This window comes from Danio rerio, chromosome 6 (assembly GCF_049306965.1).
Source record: "Danio rerio strain Tuebingen ecotype United States chromosome 6, GRCz12tu, whole genome shotgun sequence".
NCBI lineage: Eukaryota > Metazoa > Chordata > Actinopteri > Cypriniformes > Danionidae > Danio > Danio rerio.
In genome coordinates this window covers 41037379-41056439 of record NC_133181.1, presented here as the reverse complement: position 1 = coordinate 41056439, position 19061 = coordinate 41037379, and the positions used below count along the sequence as shown (strand labels likewise).

Genomic DNA, 19061 nt, shown 5'->3' with positions numbered 1-19061 from the left:
ATTCTGCATTATGTGAGTACTGACCTAATTAGGCGATTCTATTGGATTCATTTGTTCTGAGGCTAGATCTGAGGAAATCGAGAATAACATACAGGCTATAAAACAGCATGACTGATCAACTTGGCCACAGCTGAAGAGAATAGATCAGCACTGTTGTTGTTTTTATGTTCCCTTCCTCGCTTCCCCAAAAGCTATTCATATTTAATAGAATGCCTTATATTATGGATTGTGTTATATAAATAGAAAAGTCAATAGCAGTTTTTCTATTTTCTATGCATTTTATTGATTCTGTGCTGTGATGCTCTATTCTGTTTCTACTGTGACTCTATCCTGAGTCACTATGACTGCGAGTTCAGAAAGGAGCGATACTCCAACTGCTCAAACACCCACTCAGATATGTGCATGCACACATACTAGTATACATGGTTTACAGGGACACTTAATATGGGTAATGTTATTAGGTAACATCAATAGGTAAAAACAGCTAATTATATGGCCCTATACCCCTAAACCCAGCCATCACAGGAAACAAGCGGCAAAGTTCAAAAACCTCATTAAATATGATTTTAAGCATACTGAATTACAGGGACATTAAACAAACACTGATAGAGTACAACTATGTCAAACCGATGTCATTATACAACTGTAAAAAATGCAGGGTTCCACACAATTTAATCACGCTGTCCCAACACAAACTGATTGAGTAAACTCAACATTTTTAACAAATTTATGTGGATTGAACATAAAAAAACTTAAGTTGTCCCAATAGAATCGCAAGAAGTGTGTTGTTTCAGCTCATTTTATTTAAGTAGTTTGATTGAGCAAAAAAATATTTCTTTGAGTGAACTTTGTGTCATTTTGAACCATAAAAACAATCACACGCAAACACACACACATACAAACACAAGAACACAAATATGCTGTTCAAACTCCCAAATGTAATATATCAAACATTTTTAATCTGCAATTATTGAGAGTTGATATGCTGCCAAATGACATTGCACGGATTGTATAATGTCAGTACATAATAACCGGTTATGATCTATTACTGAACCGATACCAAATTGTCCCCATCTGCATCGCGGTGCATTGAACAATTAATTTTGTTAGCTACCTCTTTGCAAATAATTTTGAGCAAATTTGTTGGTTAATCTTCATCAGCTCCATGCAAACGGCGATGTTCGCAAGATTGCACTGATGAATTAAAGTTTTGGTAACTGCCACTGAGTTACTATGGTTACTACTAATGTTTGAGGAAAGCCCATTTTTTTTCAAACTGTGATCAAAACTGACTAACTTTTTTATTGCACACCTTTTATCCTATATATATATATATATATATATATATATATATATATATATATATATATATATATATATATATATATATATATATGCTTTTTGTTTTTTAGTAAATGAGGAATCAAATCAAACAGTGAATCTTAATCTGTTGTGTTGACTGTTTTTCCCAACCCAGGGTTATTCTGAAAAGTAGTCCTGTGGATGTTTCTGGTGACCGTGAAATACATAGCCGGAGGTAAATATGGCTGCATTAGATTTTTTTAAGAGAACTCTATGGGGTGGTGTGACGGCGTTCCTTACGGCGCTTGCCGGCCGGCCGCTCATCTCCGTGTGGAGGGCTTTCCCGCTCCAAACAATTTGTCCATTTAGCTCGTCGTGTATGTTGGTGGACCCGAAGCACAGAGAGAAGCTGACCATGACGACGTCAACCAGGTTCGAGTCTGGGGAGCGGTTCCAGAAATCAGGTAAGAAAACACAAAAACAAAATCCAAAAAAATAAAGCGAACAAGTTCATAAAAGTACGAGAATGTGGTCAAAATCCGAAAACGTGGTAAAAATCAGACGAGGGCATTTCTTTTTCTGGACGGCTTTTGTAAATCGTTGTTGATTGGGTTTAGGAAAGAAGGTGGGTGGGTCAGCCGATTGGCCGGCCACACGGTCAATGATTCTGTCATTCAGAAAGACGGAAGCTCGTTCGACAGGGGCCTCTGGGGGGGTTTATGTGAGAACAGCGCGGACACGAACGGTGCTCGCGAGAGACGTACAAGAAGCGAAAAAGCGCGCACAGCGGCCTCTCGCTGATTCTTAAAAACAAAAACTGCAAAAATACATACCTACAGGTATGTATTTTTAATATACGTGTGTACCGGACATATTTTGCAGTTTCCAGAAACGTCCTCGGGACTACATTTTCAGAATGAGCCTGGGTTGGTTTTTCCTCTCCTCGTCTACTCATACAACGATCACTTTTGCAGGCCTTTTCAAAACTGGTGAGAAGTAACCACTGCTGATATATGAAGAATTATTTCCTTGAAACTATGGCTAAAATAAAATGAAATAAACTTTTAGCTTATAAAATGTCAAGTAACAAAAAGGGTTTTCATTTCATGGTAATAGTTTAACAATAACACTGTACCAACCTGACAAAATGGGCAGATCCAACATTTTTTTTTATTATTGTCAAAAGCTTTTTTAACAACCCAATAACTTGTAAACATGAATTTGTTTCCAAGCAGACTGATAAAAACCTGCATGACTTAACTCCCACAACTTGCGATAAGTCAGCCAATCAGATTGGAGCTTGCCAGATTGAGAAAGTGCTTTCCAGTTTTATGAGCAATATGCATCAGTCAGATGGTCAGCGAACAGACTGTGGGCGTCTGAGGACGTGCCGTCTGAGAGTGAGACTAGTTGTCACAAGCTTATTGTAACTTACTGCTGCTTTTCAAGGAGATCTTCTTATGAATGGCCTTTATGTAATAAAATCAAAGACTGTCTGAAGTTAAATCAAGCTTTTTTCTTCAGTGGAGCAGAAAATCTTATTGTTGTGTGATGTGTTTTGAGAGTTACACTCTTAAATTGATTCTTTACTGGTATTGATAGCTCCATAAAGAATTTTTTATATGCAAGAAACATTTGAATACTTTATAGTGGAGAAGGGCTCTTTAGATTAGGAGACTGTCAACTGTGCTTTTTGGTTCTTCTTGGCACTATAGGGGAACATTGTAAAAAATATATAAATTTCCAGTTGATTGACTACATTACACAAATTGCAAATATCTTGTTGTATAACAGCTATTCTAAAATGTGTATTTTTTATATTTTTCATTTAATTAAATATCCATTAATTTGCATACATTTCAATCACAAAAATCTAAACATTGGATAAAGTCTGATCATTTAATTATTTATTTATTTATTTAATTTATTTATTTGACATGTTTGGCTATTTCCCTACTTATTAATATTGTTTGGCTTATGTTTAGATTGTTTAGATTGTGTTCACCTCTTTTTATCACTCCATAATTCAAAATCTTGTATATCATCAGGCAAATTATAAATTATAAAATCTTTAGACTACAGATACTATTAAAACTATAGATATTGGTGTAAGTGCCGCTGAAGCTGAAATGAAGATTTATGGCTTAGTGCACTCTGGAAAATGTATTTTAACTTTAAATAGCAAGAGTTCGTGCTGCCTTAAAATTTTAAGTTTACTTCACTTAAATGGTGAAGTAAAACTGCACAAAAACTACCTAAAAACTAAAGCAGGTAAACACACATCCAAATTTAATTTAAGTAAAAGTATTACAATAAATAAATAATGCATATAATTACAAAACGCATACACATATATAATTACAAAACATATACAAATACAATTTTGAAGGGGATTTATTACAATAAAAAAGAATTATTAGCTTTCATTTGGAAATATTTGTAATATTTAGGCCAATTCCCAATTCTACCCCTTCCCCTTGTTTTGCGCATTCACGTGAAGTGGTAGAGGTGTCCCAGTTCTCTTTAGCTTGAAGGGGAAGGGCTTTATACCCCATGAAAGGGAGATTTTTCAGGACCACACTTGAAACCAAAGGGTAAGAAAATTTCCCTGAATACACCACAACCGCAGCATGGCTGCGCACGCCACGGACGTCAGGAGAATCAGCTAAATTTCCCTATCTATAATCCCTAATAATAAGTCCTGTATAGTAAGTAGTCCCACATCTGACACTGGAAAATTCTGTCAGAAAAATCTAGTGGCTGAGAATGAGCTTTTTACAGTGTGTGGTATAATGTTAATGTTGTTTCCTTGTGTTTTTATAGATGAATATGGCCAGGGTGTAAATGCACAGTACAGTTATGAGCTTTTTGCCACATTATATCATTATAACATGATGATGTTGCCTTCAGTTATTTCCTGAGGATCAATACCAAAAACATATTGCAACTGGAATAGTTACAGCAGTCGTGATCGCCGATCTCATATGAAGCAAGAGATCGCGATGACATAATGACGTGTGCATGTGCTGTAGTGGTGCCCCATTTTGAAATTTGTAAATTTGAAGCCCTTCCCCTTCACACTCTGTTCCAAGGGCCAAGGGGAAGGGGTGTGGGTACAAAAAGAGAATCAGTATTAGGCCTTAAAGGGTCACGAAACACCAAAACACATTTTTTGAGCTGTTGACAGTCGTATATGTGTCCCACACTGCTAAAAACACTATTAGGACACCTATATTTCACTAAAAAGTGTAAATTGGTTGTTTTTGCGTTATTTTAAGCAAATTCGTACTTCCTGTTTGAAACGAATTTTTGAAGCTGCGTCACGGTCATGACATAATAGTGTGTATTCCAGCGTGCAGACTGGACGTCTGTGTCAGAGTGTGTCTTATTACGTCTTACAGTGTGATACATTAATGCATGAGTAAGGCTTGGGTTAAACCAATCAGCGCACTCTATTGTGCAACTTCATTAATATTCATTAGTATCACCGTGTTTTCAGGACAGAGACGCCACGTTGTGTTGGCAAAACAAGCGTGAAGTGTTGCTTTTATAGTTTGCTGCAGTTAAGTTTCGTTTTCATTTTCTCTCTGTGAGAGCTCAGACTCACGTGTGGATTACAGTGTACGCGACGCGCGACAACAATAACTTACGTGTCTAAGGAGGATTATTGTTTACCTGAGAGCTGTTCTCATCTGCAAACGCTGAGATCTGGAATCGTTTGTAGTATTCTCTTCATAAAGACGCGGCTCTAGTTGCTGGTGATTGTCCTGTCTCTACAGATTTGGTAAGTGAGCGACCAGTGCTCTTTGTTTATTCAGTTTGTTCGTATCTAACAAACTATTGCACAGAGTGTAAACACGTTAGCACCACAACCAAACTTTAACCTCGTGTAGGGTTTTTACCGCATTTAGTGACCGGAATAACACGCGCGGCTTTCTGACACTACCTGTCGTGTGCATCTAAGTTTCTGGGAAATGCAGAGGGTTTTTTTCTCTCATTCGCCGTGCGGTATCAAACATTGCATGAAAAATACACGCTTAGAGCAGTTCCTCAAATCAAATATCTCGTTTGTCGCGAGGGGCTTGAATGAATTCCCTGAATGAAAGAGCCAAACTGCAGTTAAAGTCCACCATTTAATAATTTGGCTAATAATTCGACTACAGATGTCCATGTAGGTTAAACACCATCACATTCTCCTGTATGTATGTGTGTGTGTGTGTGTGTATTTTGACTCTGAAACTCGCGCGTGCCCAAATCGACACTCCCACACCCTCCCACTTTAGTTCCTCCGACACTCCCCCCTAAACAGAGCTGGACACGCCCACTTTTCTGGCTTTTTCCAAAGAAGAGGTGTGAAAACACCCTGCTGAAACGAGGGGGTTTCATGGCCCTTTAAAGCTCCGATGTTTGAAGGTGTTGAGTTAGCCAGATAAGTTAACATAACTCAAAATATTATGTTGTGATAACTAATAGGCTCAATCACAATTTTTTCAGTGCGGGAGAAAACAAACAATTTTAAGAAAAATACCTCCATTGTTCATATCTACAGACAAAAAATGAAGTATGATAAAAGAAACACTACAATTTTTCTTTGGATTGCCTTCATTTTAAAGGTTAATGAAAAAATATTTCAAAAAAATCAAGAAGTGATGAATGTAATCTTCATCAACTCTAATCAAGAATGTAATCTTCATCAAAAATCTTTCTTTGTGTTCAGAAAATAAAAATAAACGGTTTTAAAAATTGGTATATTTGGATTGAACTATCCGTTTAACATGGTCATATGAGTTTCTTCTAGCCACTGCTCTGCATATTTAGTGGTTCCACCTTTCAGCAAAGTTCATTTTCAGATTAGACATAAATCTGCTTTACGAACGCAGGCTCCCGGTTAACACCGACACTCAAATCACTTGTGTTTGTTGCTGACTCTGCTTGAGCTCTGGTGGGACATAAGTGTGAATATGCCTGACTGGAGCAAGAAATGAAACTGTCAATATTTCAGTTGCCCTGCAAAGGCTGACCGCTTTTACAACAAACACAGCAAGACTCCATCATACTTAAATGAGAATAGTCAGACTGCTGTCCTCACAGTACTGTTCATCACAACACCAAATGCTTAAAGATTAAACCATTTATCTGTTAAAGAACCATATTTGGTAACTTCATTGACCTTAATTACATTATACATACTGTATATTGCAAAAGTTCTTGTCAGAAGCTCTAGTCTTGTAATAACCCTCAGTAACACTCCAGGGATTTTTCAATGAGTATGTCAAGAGTACTCTTTAAAGGGTAAATAGTCTATTATGTTTTCAAACAAACATTTTCAAATGCAAATCTGACTTACAACATACCAGAGATATTGACTGAAATTTAACTGATTGTTTGTCAAGTTTTTTTATCAACTAATTTCGAGAGGATCACGTGCTTATAATTGACCACAGCTGGTCCCGCAATAGCTAACACATGATTTACTAATCAGATGATTCTTAACCATACCACATTTCATACCACAGTTATTTTTGTTTTGAAGAATCCCCTCTTTCACCCCTACTCATCCCCCTTTTTCCTAGATTGGGCAGCCCGTCGGCACTGTTGCCTTACAGCAGGAATGTCACTTTAAGTCCTCAGTCAATGTATCTTTGTGGGTTTCCTCCGGGTTCCCATTTCATCCCACCATTCAAAGACATGCGACATAAGTGAATTGACTGATCCAAATTGGCACCATAGATCTGGTCCTAGTCAGCAGTAAGTCTTTTATGGCAATTCCTAATTTGTCTTTAGCTATAAACAGCTGGTAGTTCTCGAGAACTACCAGAGCTCAAACTCCCCTCTCGCAATGCAAATGATAGGGAGCCCTGGGCTTGAGGATCTTTATAATCAATTGTCAGCTAAGTGTGAACTCTTGAAACAGGCATTATGTTAACACTATTATTGTTACACTTAAGGATAAGGCTAATACAACATTAGATAATGATGATGAATACTCCTTGTAGAGCATGTAAATTTTATGCTTATTGATTTTTAAATTATAAAAAAAATCAACTAACACTAGCAAAGTTTCCTAAACTGAAACTCTCCAAAGTTTCCAAATCAAATTTTTTTTAATTTTAGAGGCGTTGGTGGAGGGGCTGACTGTATTATTGGTAACCTAGTAACCAACAGTAAACAAGGTAACTTTAGTGGAGTCATGTGGGTGTAATGTTCGCTAATGTACATCAGAGTTTTTGGAAAAACAGCCTCAAGCAAGGATAAAACACTTTTTTTACATACATACATTTGTTTTTTTTATTCTAAATTTGTCCTTTCCATCACTCGTTTCTCATGTGATATTACAACATTTGCATTAAACATGAATGATGGAACCTCAGCGAATAACACAATACCATCAGTAAGAAATATTTCTCAAACATAGGCTCATTCTGAAAACATAGCTCTATATACATTCCTGTAGAACGCAAATTATGTAGCCAGAAGTACGTATGGCTGCATTTTGTTTTTAAAACGAACGCTACTGTAGGTGGCGGTATGATATTATTTTCGCGCTTACCAGCTGATTGCTTACTCCGTATGGACAACTTTCCCATGGTTACCAGTATGTCAAGTTAGATTGCCAAGTATGTCGGCAGACTTGAGACGCAGAGAGGAGTTGAATTGTGACAACGGGGTTCGAGTCCGGCAAAGATAAATAAAATAAACAAGGAAATAACAGGGTGGGAATGTGGCAGGACTTTAATTTTTCTGGATTGCATTGAAAACTGTCAGTTGGATTTAGGGAAGGAGGAGGATGGGTCAGTCGGTAAATTAGTCAGTCAAGATCAGCAAGCATTAATCGCACTTGTGAGAGAAATTTAGGATCTGAAAAGCGTACATAGCGGCCTCTGGTGGATTCATAAAAAAAAAAACTGCAAAAAAGTAGCTCCTGGGATGTATTTGGCGCTCTCCAGAAATGTATAAAGAGGTACGTTTTCAGAATGAGCCTGGGTTGTATTTCTCACTGTTAATTTTAGTTATTGCATTAATAACATTTACCAATGAAACCTTATTTCATAGTGTGACCTGCTGTACTTTTGAATCTTTTAGCAAATTAAATGGTTTGAAGGATTATGTACTTTCAACATTTATATACAACAAAACAATACACAAAAATATCAAGTTATTTTATTATCATACTTCTTTAAAAACGCTATTATAAATATCGTAATACTATCATATATTGAAATAAAAGCTTTAGCAATTTTCACAACAAAAAAGCAAAACTTCTAGCTTTTAGCCACTGCAAAAACTGTAAGTGATGAGTATGACAAGCCTGATCTTCACTTAGATCTGGAGCACTGAAGTAACAGAGTGTTGCTTTGGGTTTTTCCTCTAATTAAAGTGTAATTAGTGCAGGGCAGTGTGCTTTACAGGGGACCTTGTCTCCATCACATTCACACTCCCTAAGGAATGGCGTTACCTCGTTAACGAGAAAAGGGGCTCATCGACTGACTGCAAACCACTCGTGTCCTAGTTTCTACCCTGAGCGGCATCGCATTAACATTTAAAGTTACATTTAGCACAATTCCTGGAATTACAATCCGACCATGACTTTGACTGTCCAGAACATCTCAGACAGTGGATTTTTAAAAGAAACTACACGCTTTTCTTATTTTCTCCCATCTCCTGACTATTTAAAAGGCTTTAATAATTCAGTGTTCACCCTAAAGCAGCAGAGAACAGTATTCCCTCTGAATAAAGTGATTTTTGTTCTGGATTATGAGGCGAACGTCATTTTTATGGATTTTGGCAGACATAATGAATATGCTGTGGCAGTGTTTGCCAACCCTAATATGTTTCAAGCACAGCTTCATCAATCAAAATCAAATTTTCATTGTACTGGATGATAATTATAACTATCAATCAAAAAAAGAGATGAAATAGTGATGTCTGATGTCTATATAGCCCATGTTTTAGACAGATTTTTCTCGGCCATAAAATTGTTTAAATGTGTCAATATGTTTAAAATATCCCAAAAATATTTTTAAATGATTTGTGATGCAGGCGATGCAGTGGCGCAGTAGGTAGTGCTGTTGACTCACAAAAAGAAGGTTGCTGGTTCAAGCCTCGGCTGGGTCAGTTGGCGTTTCTGTGTGGAGTTTGCATGTTCTCCCTGCGTTCACAGGGGTTTTCCTCCGGGTGCTCCAATTTCCCCCACAGTCCAAAGACATGTGGTACAGGTCAATTGTCCATAGTTTATGAGTGTGAATGATTGTTTATGGATGTTTCCCAGAGATGGATTGCAGCTGGAAGGGCCTCTGCTGCATAAAACATATACTGGGTAAGTTGGCGGCTCATTCTGTTGTGGTGACCCCAAATTAATAAAGGGACTAAGCAAAAAAAAAAAAAAAATGAATGAATGAACGATTTGTGATGCCCATTAAGGCTGCGTTAATTATTTTTTAAAAATATGTATGGTATGGTTGACTCATTAGGCTCTATTTTAACAATCTACGTGCAAAGTCTAAAACGCATGGCGCAAGAACATAAAGGGCATGTCCAAAACCACTTTTGCTTTTTTAAGGATGGAATAATATGCTCTGCGCCCTGGCGCATGGTCTAATAGGGTTGTGCTTATTCTCTTAATGAGTTATGGATGTGTTTTAAGCATAACGTATATTAAACCAATCTTATCTCCCTTTCCCTTAAAAGAGTCAGTTGCGTCACGCCATGGCACATTTGCTATTTACATGGGGGACATTGTAAGTTGAAAAATTGAATACTTCACTAGCGAGAAAACTGTCAAACATAAAATCTGCAGCACAAGGATAAAGAATGTTCCTCTTCCATTCTGCCTCTTTACTTTCTCTTTACTTTACACTGAAAAAAATATTCAGAGATGATTTGTTGGATTTACTCAATTTTTTACGTTAAGTGGCTGTAAACAATTTATTTGGGCTGAATTTAAACAAACAAATTAAGTAGAATTTTATTAAATTTCATTTATTTTTAAAAATTAAACACAAATAAATTGTTTGCAACAGTTTTGCAGACATAATTTTTTTCAGAGTACTTGTAGACTTTACTCCTTTACTTTCGTGGATAAGGAAACGGTGTTGTATGCACTCTACTGAAGACAACCAACAGCCTACATAATTAATTTTGGTTGTAAAGAGCAAAGATTTGTTCCAAGACTAATTCTAAATTCAGTTTTAATTTTCAGCAAATGAATAAATGAACAATAATAATGAATTATGGTTAAAAAAAAAAAAAAACACAGAATTACATCCGAACACTTCTTAAGCCCCATATGATGATCCATACATCTCCAAAACAGGTGGACAAATCTAAACTTGTTTTTATTACAACAAATATAAATATGCATATAATAAATAATACTACTAATAATACCATTATACAAATTCAAATAGTCATGAATAAACTGAAAATAATGAATAAACACCCATAAGTTCACAAAGTGGTGCAAATGGATTTGCTATTTAAACAACGTAATGCAAAATGTGAAAATAAGGGTTGAGCTGGTCTGAAAATAACAACAAATCACGCCAAACATGTCTTGCACCTAATTGCACCGAGTGTAAGATAGGGCCCATATTATTAAAATTTTTAATTTTCTAATTCAATACATAAAAAAATATATTAATCTCATGGCAATTTTTGTCATTCATCAGAAGTAGAATTCTGAAACATTTTTTATGATTATGAATATATTTACTGTAACATTTGGATAATTTAATTGACCCTTGTTGATGAAAAAAAGATTTAAAATTTTTTTGTTCTGAATCATGAGTTTAATTATCACTGTAAATCCAATACTGATGTAATAATTAATACCAATTGGTAATGTTTTAACAATGTAATAACGATGTATAATTACAATGTGTTAATGTATACAAATAGTCTAAAAAATACATATACATATATCCTAACTTGACCAAAATATAAAAGATCCCACCATTTACATAAATTTTATTAGCAATTCAATATATTTAATATTGATTTAGAAGTAAGTTGTATTCTGTGACTGTGTTAAGACTTTATTTAAAGGTACAATGGCCACACTCACTCTTATCTGTAAAATTGAAAAATGAAATATGTCTTTTAAAATCAAATTCATTCCTGTGATGGCAATTATTGCCACTAGAGTTGCTGCTGACTGATTAGAAAATTGCTGTTCTAGAATCAGTAACCAGTCTGTAATAAATTCATAAAATATCCCAGAATGTTTTTTTTTTTAAAACACAAGCTGTCAAAAAACCAAACAAAATCACAACCTAAAATTAGCACGTCTAGTCTTTCAGCCCTTGTATTTGCACTCTTTATTCCCAGAGTTGAATATTACGCAAAATGCAATTTAACAACCACAGAGAGCAAAGAAGAAACTGGTCTCCACTTTCACTCCCCCTGTGTGTTGAGTGTAAAGGCCTGAGTCTCCAGAGGGAGAGAGAGAGAGGACATGTGTGGGCAGACGGACGCCTGTCCTGCCTTACATAAACTCAAAAGCAGTGTTCTGGTGTGAAGACTGCATTGATTTGTGCATGACCAGGTCACAGCAAGGAGGATCAAACTCAGTTCAGTTACCTAACCAGAACAAGCATCTACCGTACCTTACACAGACCTGTCTGCAGCGAACGGTGTAGGATGCCTTTCTTTTGAGTTACACTTTTGAAAATGCAACTTCGCAGAGCACTCAAGATCTATTTTCAAGTTCTTTGGACCAGATGTGCTTAGTTTTAAAAGAATTTCTCAACTAAAAAGTGTTCATAACATAATTCTAAACTTGCAGAGTAAAGCTTCTGCTGTCGAAAAGAAAAAGTCAATTTCTGAAAGTCATTATTTTTATACTATGATGGTCAGTATACAAAAAGTACAATTAAAGTATTTTAAAAGTGGTTAAGAAGAGAAACTTCATAGATAAAAAAAACATATATTTAGAAATTTTGGTCTTGGCTTTTATTTTCAGTATAGTGTAAACAACATCTGCTTTATCGATTTATGTTGTCTAGAACTGAATTTCAATATTTGCATATTTTTAAAGGAAATTTTCTCAAAACCTCATAATTGCATATCTGTATTCTGAAGATTTTAAAGACTCTGAAGATTCTGTATTCATAATTCTTCAGAAACAATTTTTATATGCTGATTTAGTGCTGAAAATAAAATAAAATAAAATTAATGAATAAATAAATAAAACAAAATTAAACGAAACAAAACAAAACAAAATAAATACATAATTAAATAAAACAAAAAATATACAAAATAAACAAAACAAACAAATAAACAGAATGAATAAATAAATAAAACTAAACAAAATGAATAAATAAATAAGTAAATAAATAAATAAATAAAACAAAATTTAAATAAATAAATAAAGCAAAACAAAACAAAAACAATAAAATAAAATAAAATAAAAAGGTTAATAAAAAAATCTGGAACCTGAAATACACAATAATAATAATAATAATAATAATAATAATAATAATAATAATAAAAATGGATATCCAGTCAACTTTGTGATGTATTCACATATGTATGTGGATTATAAATATGCTATGCTTTGGTCTTTTAACCTTACCCTAATCTTCAATAATCTTCTCCTGAAAAGACCTACCAGGCTGACCACGTCAGCAAAACAATCGGAAGGCATGAACGAAACATCATCCACATCATTCAATATGTTTGGGTCTTGCATCATTTGATAACTTCCTCTCTGAAATGAACCAAGCTCTTTAAGTGTGCTGCAGTAATGCAGAGCGAGATTTAAGGCCGGATGTGGCTGGCTGCAGAGAATGGATGGAGGCGGCGAGACAGAGGCATTTAAGGCAGAGATTCATCTGTGCTGCTGCATGCCTTGGGATTGAAATGGAAGTTAAATGTAATTGTTTTCTAGCTACATTGATCCCTTTGTTTTCATTTGGCTGCCTGGTTGTGGGAGGACAGTAAAAAAAGACAAAGCAAAAGAGGAAAAGAAAGAGAGAAAAATAGATGGACGAGCGTGGAGGGCTTGTAATGATGCAGGTGAGATGGGTGGTATATATTCGTGTTGGGGGACCCAAGAGACTCTTCCCTCCCAGTGTAAAGTGCTCTCATTTCTCCGCTTAACATGGTTAATGAGGACAATTTCCACAAAGAAGGCTTGTAACCAACATATCACATCTATCTGAAAGAGCTGCACCTGGGTGCATGAGCTAACACACTTTCAAACACGCAAACCATGTAATTAAAAAAAATATTGAACTGCCCTTTGTGATTTAAGAAGCGACACTGCAGAAAAAAATGTCAATTTTGAGTTTTTCATAACGCGTTTTTTTTTTTCAGTCAAATCTAAAGACGTCATCTAAAATACACTGTAAAGGCTTATTTTGCCACATTTTTTTACTTGTGTCCACAAATTTCAATTTAAAATACATATTTGTAAGGTTTTCTCAAAGTGAGTTTTTTTTTCTTTGTATTGAACCACGAATTTCCACTTCAGCAGCACTTGAAGCAAATTCTACAGTTATTTCATATTGTTATTCTGAAGGGTTTTACAGTAACAATTTTTACAATTCATAAATACAACACAATTTGTGAATTCACAAGTAAAAATCATAAACATTTTGCCAAATGAATTTAATTTGTACATATAATGAATCATGTTTTGAATTTACGAATTGGATTTGTCTATTTTTGAATCGTGTTTTGAAAGTACGAATTGGATTTGTCTATTTTTTATTCATGTTTAGAATTTTTGAATTGGATTTGTCTATTTTGGAATTTACAAATTGGATTTGTGTATTTTTAAATCGTGTTTTGAATTCACAAATTCTGTCTTTTATGAATCACATTGGCGACGCGGTGACTCAGTAGGTAGTGCTGTCGCCTCACAGCAAGAAGGTTGCTGGTTCGAGCCTCGGATGGGTCAGTTGGCGTTTCTGTGTGGAGTTTGCATGTTTTCTCTGTGTTCGCATGAGTTTCCTCTTGGTGCTCCGGTTTCCTCCACAGTCCAAAGACATGCGGTACAGGTAAATTGTGTAGGCTAAATTGTCCATAGTGTATGAGTGTGTATTAATGTTTCACAGAGTTGGGTTGTTGCTAAAAGAGCATCTGCTGCGTAAAACTTATGCTGGATAAAGTTGGCGGTTCATTGCGCTGTGGCGACCCCGAAATTAATAAAGGGACTAAGCTGAAAAGTAAATGAATGAATAAACGAATCATGTTTTAAATTTACAAATTGAATTTGTGTATTTTTGAAGAGTGTTTTAAATTTATGAATTGGATTTGTCTATTTAGGAATCATGTTCAAAATTTACGAATTGTATTTGTGTATTTTTTACTCGTGTTTTGAATTTATGAAGTGTATTTGTCTATTTTTGTATCATATTGAAATTACGAATTGGATTTGTTTATTTTTTAATCGTGCTTTGAATTTACAAATTGTATTGGTCTATTTTTTGATCATGTTTTGAATTTACGAATTGGATTTGTTTATTTTTGAATCATGTTTTGAATTTACGAATTGTTTTTGTCTATTTATGAATCATGTTTTGAATTTAAGAATTATATTTGTCTGTTTTTGAATCATGTTTTGAACTTACAAAATTTATTGTTTTTGAATAGTAAGTTTTATTCTACAAAAATATTTTTTTCATTTTGATGTTAACTGTAGTTTCTGTGATTATAGTTGATAAAGACATTCTCTCTGTAAAAATTAATTTTAATGTCAAAAACAAGAAACAAGAATTGTGAACCTTATCTTTCCTTTCAAGTTCAGATTTTTGTGCTAGTAATGTATGCACATTAATGCATACATTTGCATATTTAAACTTAATATTTTATAAAACGTGTAATATCAAAAAAAATGTCTGCAATGTACAGTAATCAGTCAACAGGGGAACTATGATAATACCTATTACTTTGACTTTTTTTTTTACTCTATTCATCAGCAGTATCTTGCCTTAACTTGACCACGATGACAATATTGTGCATACAAAAAGTACTATGAAATGGAAGCTCATAGTCTGGTGTCCACACAGGCAGTGAGTAGGCTGGAGGCAGTGAGAGTGAAATTCAGTTTGAAAAGAGCTCACAGTGGCTCTGTTTCACAACCAAAGTAAACTGGCTTTCTGTCATAGGCAGCATCCTGACTAAAATAGAACAAGCTGCTTATAATTCTAAGAAATGTATCTTTGGGTAAAAAGAAGTGCAGTAGATTTTCTACAAACTGATAACAAAAAAGTAGTTTTTACTTTTATAAAAGTGAGTTCAGTGTATGTGACACTAGACTACAAAACTAGTGTCTTAGCCAAAATAGATTGTATGGGTCTAAATTGTATTGGTAAATGTATTGGTTAATATATCAAAACTAATTTATATATAGTAATGTGCATTGCTGAGTACTTTATTTTGACAACTTTAAATAATATTTTCTCAGTATTTAGAGTTTTCAGAGTCCTCAGATTTTAGATTTTCATATAGCCATTTCTCTGCCAAATATTGTCCTATGAAGTATCCTATAAAAAAGTGTACATCTATGGAAAGCAAATTTCAGATAACATATTAATCAATTTAAAAAATCATGTATGACTATATATATATATATTGTCATTACTGCAATTTAAAGGGCACCTATTTTTCCCCTTTTTCAAGTTTTAAGATAAGTCTTTTGTGTCTCTAGAATGTGTCTTTAAGGCTTCAGCTCAAAACACCTATTAGATTATTTATTATTCCTTTCAGAACATTGGAATTTTCTGCTCTGAACACAAAGTAGCTGTTTATGTTGCCTGCGCCTTTAATGCTAGTTCTTCCCGCCCACCGTTCCCACGTGCCTGTCACTGTGTGTCTCCATCTCTGGCTGTGTCAGATAAACAGCACATTGACAGATATGAAGGAAGCAGATCTCACGTAACGTTTGTGAGAAATACTACAGTGAGAACTTTTCCAATGATTATTTGATGTATTTGTTGTGGAGTTAATTCTAACCTTTCTGCAACGATGAGTCACACACAATGTCGTAACAAAGCTTTTGTATTTCCATGGCAAATGTGACAAAATACACATTCATATCCATTGCTTTATGGATATCTGTTATGGTAATGTACAAAATAAACCTGATTTAACATCCACAATTGTACTGATACTTGACTGTGGTGTTAAAGACGGTAAAATCACTGTAATTTATTACTAACATACACTGTTTTAAAAGCGTTTTAAACTTGTAAAACTCATTCTTGATCACATTTAATGATGACTGATGATCACAGCGAGCTGAACAGATCTTTTTATCCCAGTTGCTTTGCACACATCCTGTCTTATTATGTGTTATTATTCGGCTGTCAATCAATTCAGTGGGCGGGGAACCATCCTACGTCACGTTGCAGTGGGCCACAAAATGGGTTCGATTTGGATCCTATTTTAACATCAGAATTTTTTTACAAGAGACTTATTGTGTTTATATCACCCCGATATAACTGTGGACACACTATACATGCACACAGTCCTGTCCAAACTGCTTCTAAAAGATGATTGTTATCATAGGTAAACATTTAAAATACTGTTTTGTGTTTCAGTAAAAACAATTGTCAAAGTAAATCAATTCAATACATTTTTGAAGATTGTTTCAACAGAGAGTGGGCATTTTTGCCACAGTAGTTCAGGATCAATAAAAGCTAAAGTGATGCTTTACTGTAAAGCACTTTGAATTACCATTGTATATGAAATGTGGTAGAAAAATAAACTTGTCTTGCCTTGTCTTCACCATACCACTAAATTTGTGAAAGATTATAATAGCATGTTTTGAATGGTGCAATACAGATTCCTTAGGAAATGGGCAGATTTTAAAACCACCTCCGCAAAGGGAGTATGCCTATACGAGATGCCTTTAAAAAAGGCTGTGTTGTGCTGGCTTGTGAAACAGCGCTGTTGTGTCCTGCTCCTCACTGCAGCTGGAGAGCCTCTGTAGCCTTTCGGGCAGTAAACTGAGTCACTCCTCATTCTGGAATAACAACATCAGAGCAAAGACACACACTGAGAACACTCTGTCTCTCTGAGCAGCCCATCCAGTGTGTCAGAAGCAATGGGTTTGTGGCTACCTGGCTCTGCCCTATTCCTTGTTAAATGATGTATGCGCCTCTACAATATCTGTATGTGTATATGTGTGTGCGCTTGTGTGTGTGTCTTGAGGCGAGATCCAAGAGAAAGTAAACCAAAGGGAGGGCGAGGACTCTGAGGAGACCTGGAGTGTGTACAGCAAAAGTTGCAATTCAAACAGAATAGCGAATGCCGGCGTTCTGGTTATTGGAACATCCAACAATGCGCTGTTAAATAAAGCATGCATTTCCGCAGTAGAAACGACAGAGGACGTACAGCCTGTCAGAAGGAGGCAGGACATCCTAATGAATAAAAAGCCTACCTAATGCCACTCGGGCTGCTGAGGCATCGTAGTTGATCCAGAAGGAGACCCAGGACAGGATGGTGATCAGGATCGAGGGCATGTAGGTCTGCAGGATGAAGTAGCCGATGTTTCTTTTTAGCTTGAAGCTCAAAGATAGTCGAGGATAGGCACCTGTTAAGTTAATAAGAGAGATTGTTAAAAAAAAAAACGGAAGGTGTGTGAGTGAAAATGGTAAATAAGAAGACTTGAGTGAGAGAAGGTTGATATTTATTTCAAAAAGCTTTGGAGAAATTCTTTACATTTTACATCAGCAGCACAGGCACTGCTGTTAGATTTTGTTGCTATGGCAACAGGCAGGCGTGGACAAAAAAAAGTGATTTGTTGTAGCTTAGCCTTGAGCGCAAACACCACCGCGAGAAAGGAGACAAGAAAAGAGAATGAAATAGTGAGTAAACATTAAATGTTAAAGCCCCTTATGAAATCAAAACTGAACTTTTATGGCTTGCAGTCTATATCTGTGAGTTTAAAGCTAGACGCTAGGACACTTAAAAGAGTTTGAATGAAAAATTCAATACAAAGTAAAACTGCAAGGAATTATTGACTCAAAACTGATTTTTATATTTAATATATTATGTTTATTATATTATACTATTCATTCAAAATTGTTAATTGTATATACTGAAACAATATGGCCACCCAAGAATTGATCTTAAGCAGATATTTTTTTTCATTAATATATTATTATTTTCCTTTACGTGGGCACATTTATTCTGTGTGCCTACATTCGTGCCTTTAAATTGAGTCATGCCCAGCAGATGTCTGTTTAAAAACAGTGGATGAGTAATTCACGCTTTGATTTGCTTAATGAAAGACTAAAGCCTACTTTGAGATTGTGTTGACAGACATGTTTATTGTGCATTATTTGTAGCATGTTTTTTTTTTTTTGTGCCAATTTAACGTGGCAAAATAGATGTACCACAGCCCTTAAAAGCAACAAAATCTCAAACATCAAACTGTGCATCAATTTCATTCTTTCATCAAAGCTTTTGGTTTATCCTCTGCAGAGTCTAAGAATCAGATCAGTTCAATAAACAGAATTATCTTTTACTCATTTTTGAATTTTGAGAGTATTATTTGTTTTGCTTAGTTTTTTGTTCCAAGACAGAACATCCAATAACAACACGTCATGAGATTAATTAAGGTAACAACTGATCTAAAAAACAAAACAAAATAAAAACAAAATTCACAAACATTTTACATATAAAAATATGTCATATATGCCACATGTATAAAAAAAACCTACACATATTTGCAAACTGTTTAACTATTGCAATTACAAACATGAACATATATGTTCAAATATATTAGCTAAAACGTTATATGTGTTTTA

At 35.0% G+C, this 19061-nt stretch overlaps 1 protein-coding gene across 4 annotated transcripts in view; it reads right to left on the bottom strand.

Annotated features, from left to right (window-relative positions):
• The window catches only part of gabrb3 (gamma-aminobutyric acid type A receptor subunit beta3), a 138869-nt gene that overhangs the window by 13659 nt on the left and 106149 nt on the right, over positions 1-19061 (bottom strand). For all 4 annotated transcript variants that reach the window (XM_021471810.3, XM_021471811.3, XM_005166081.5 and 1 more), the window contains one exon: positions 17690-17842. In XM_021471810.3, coding sequence (XP_021327485.1) covers positions 17690-17842 — 153 coding nt within the window. The remainder of the gene's footprint in view (positions 1-17689; positions 17843-19061) is intronic.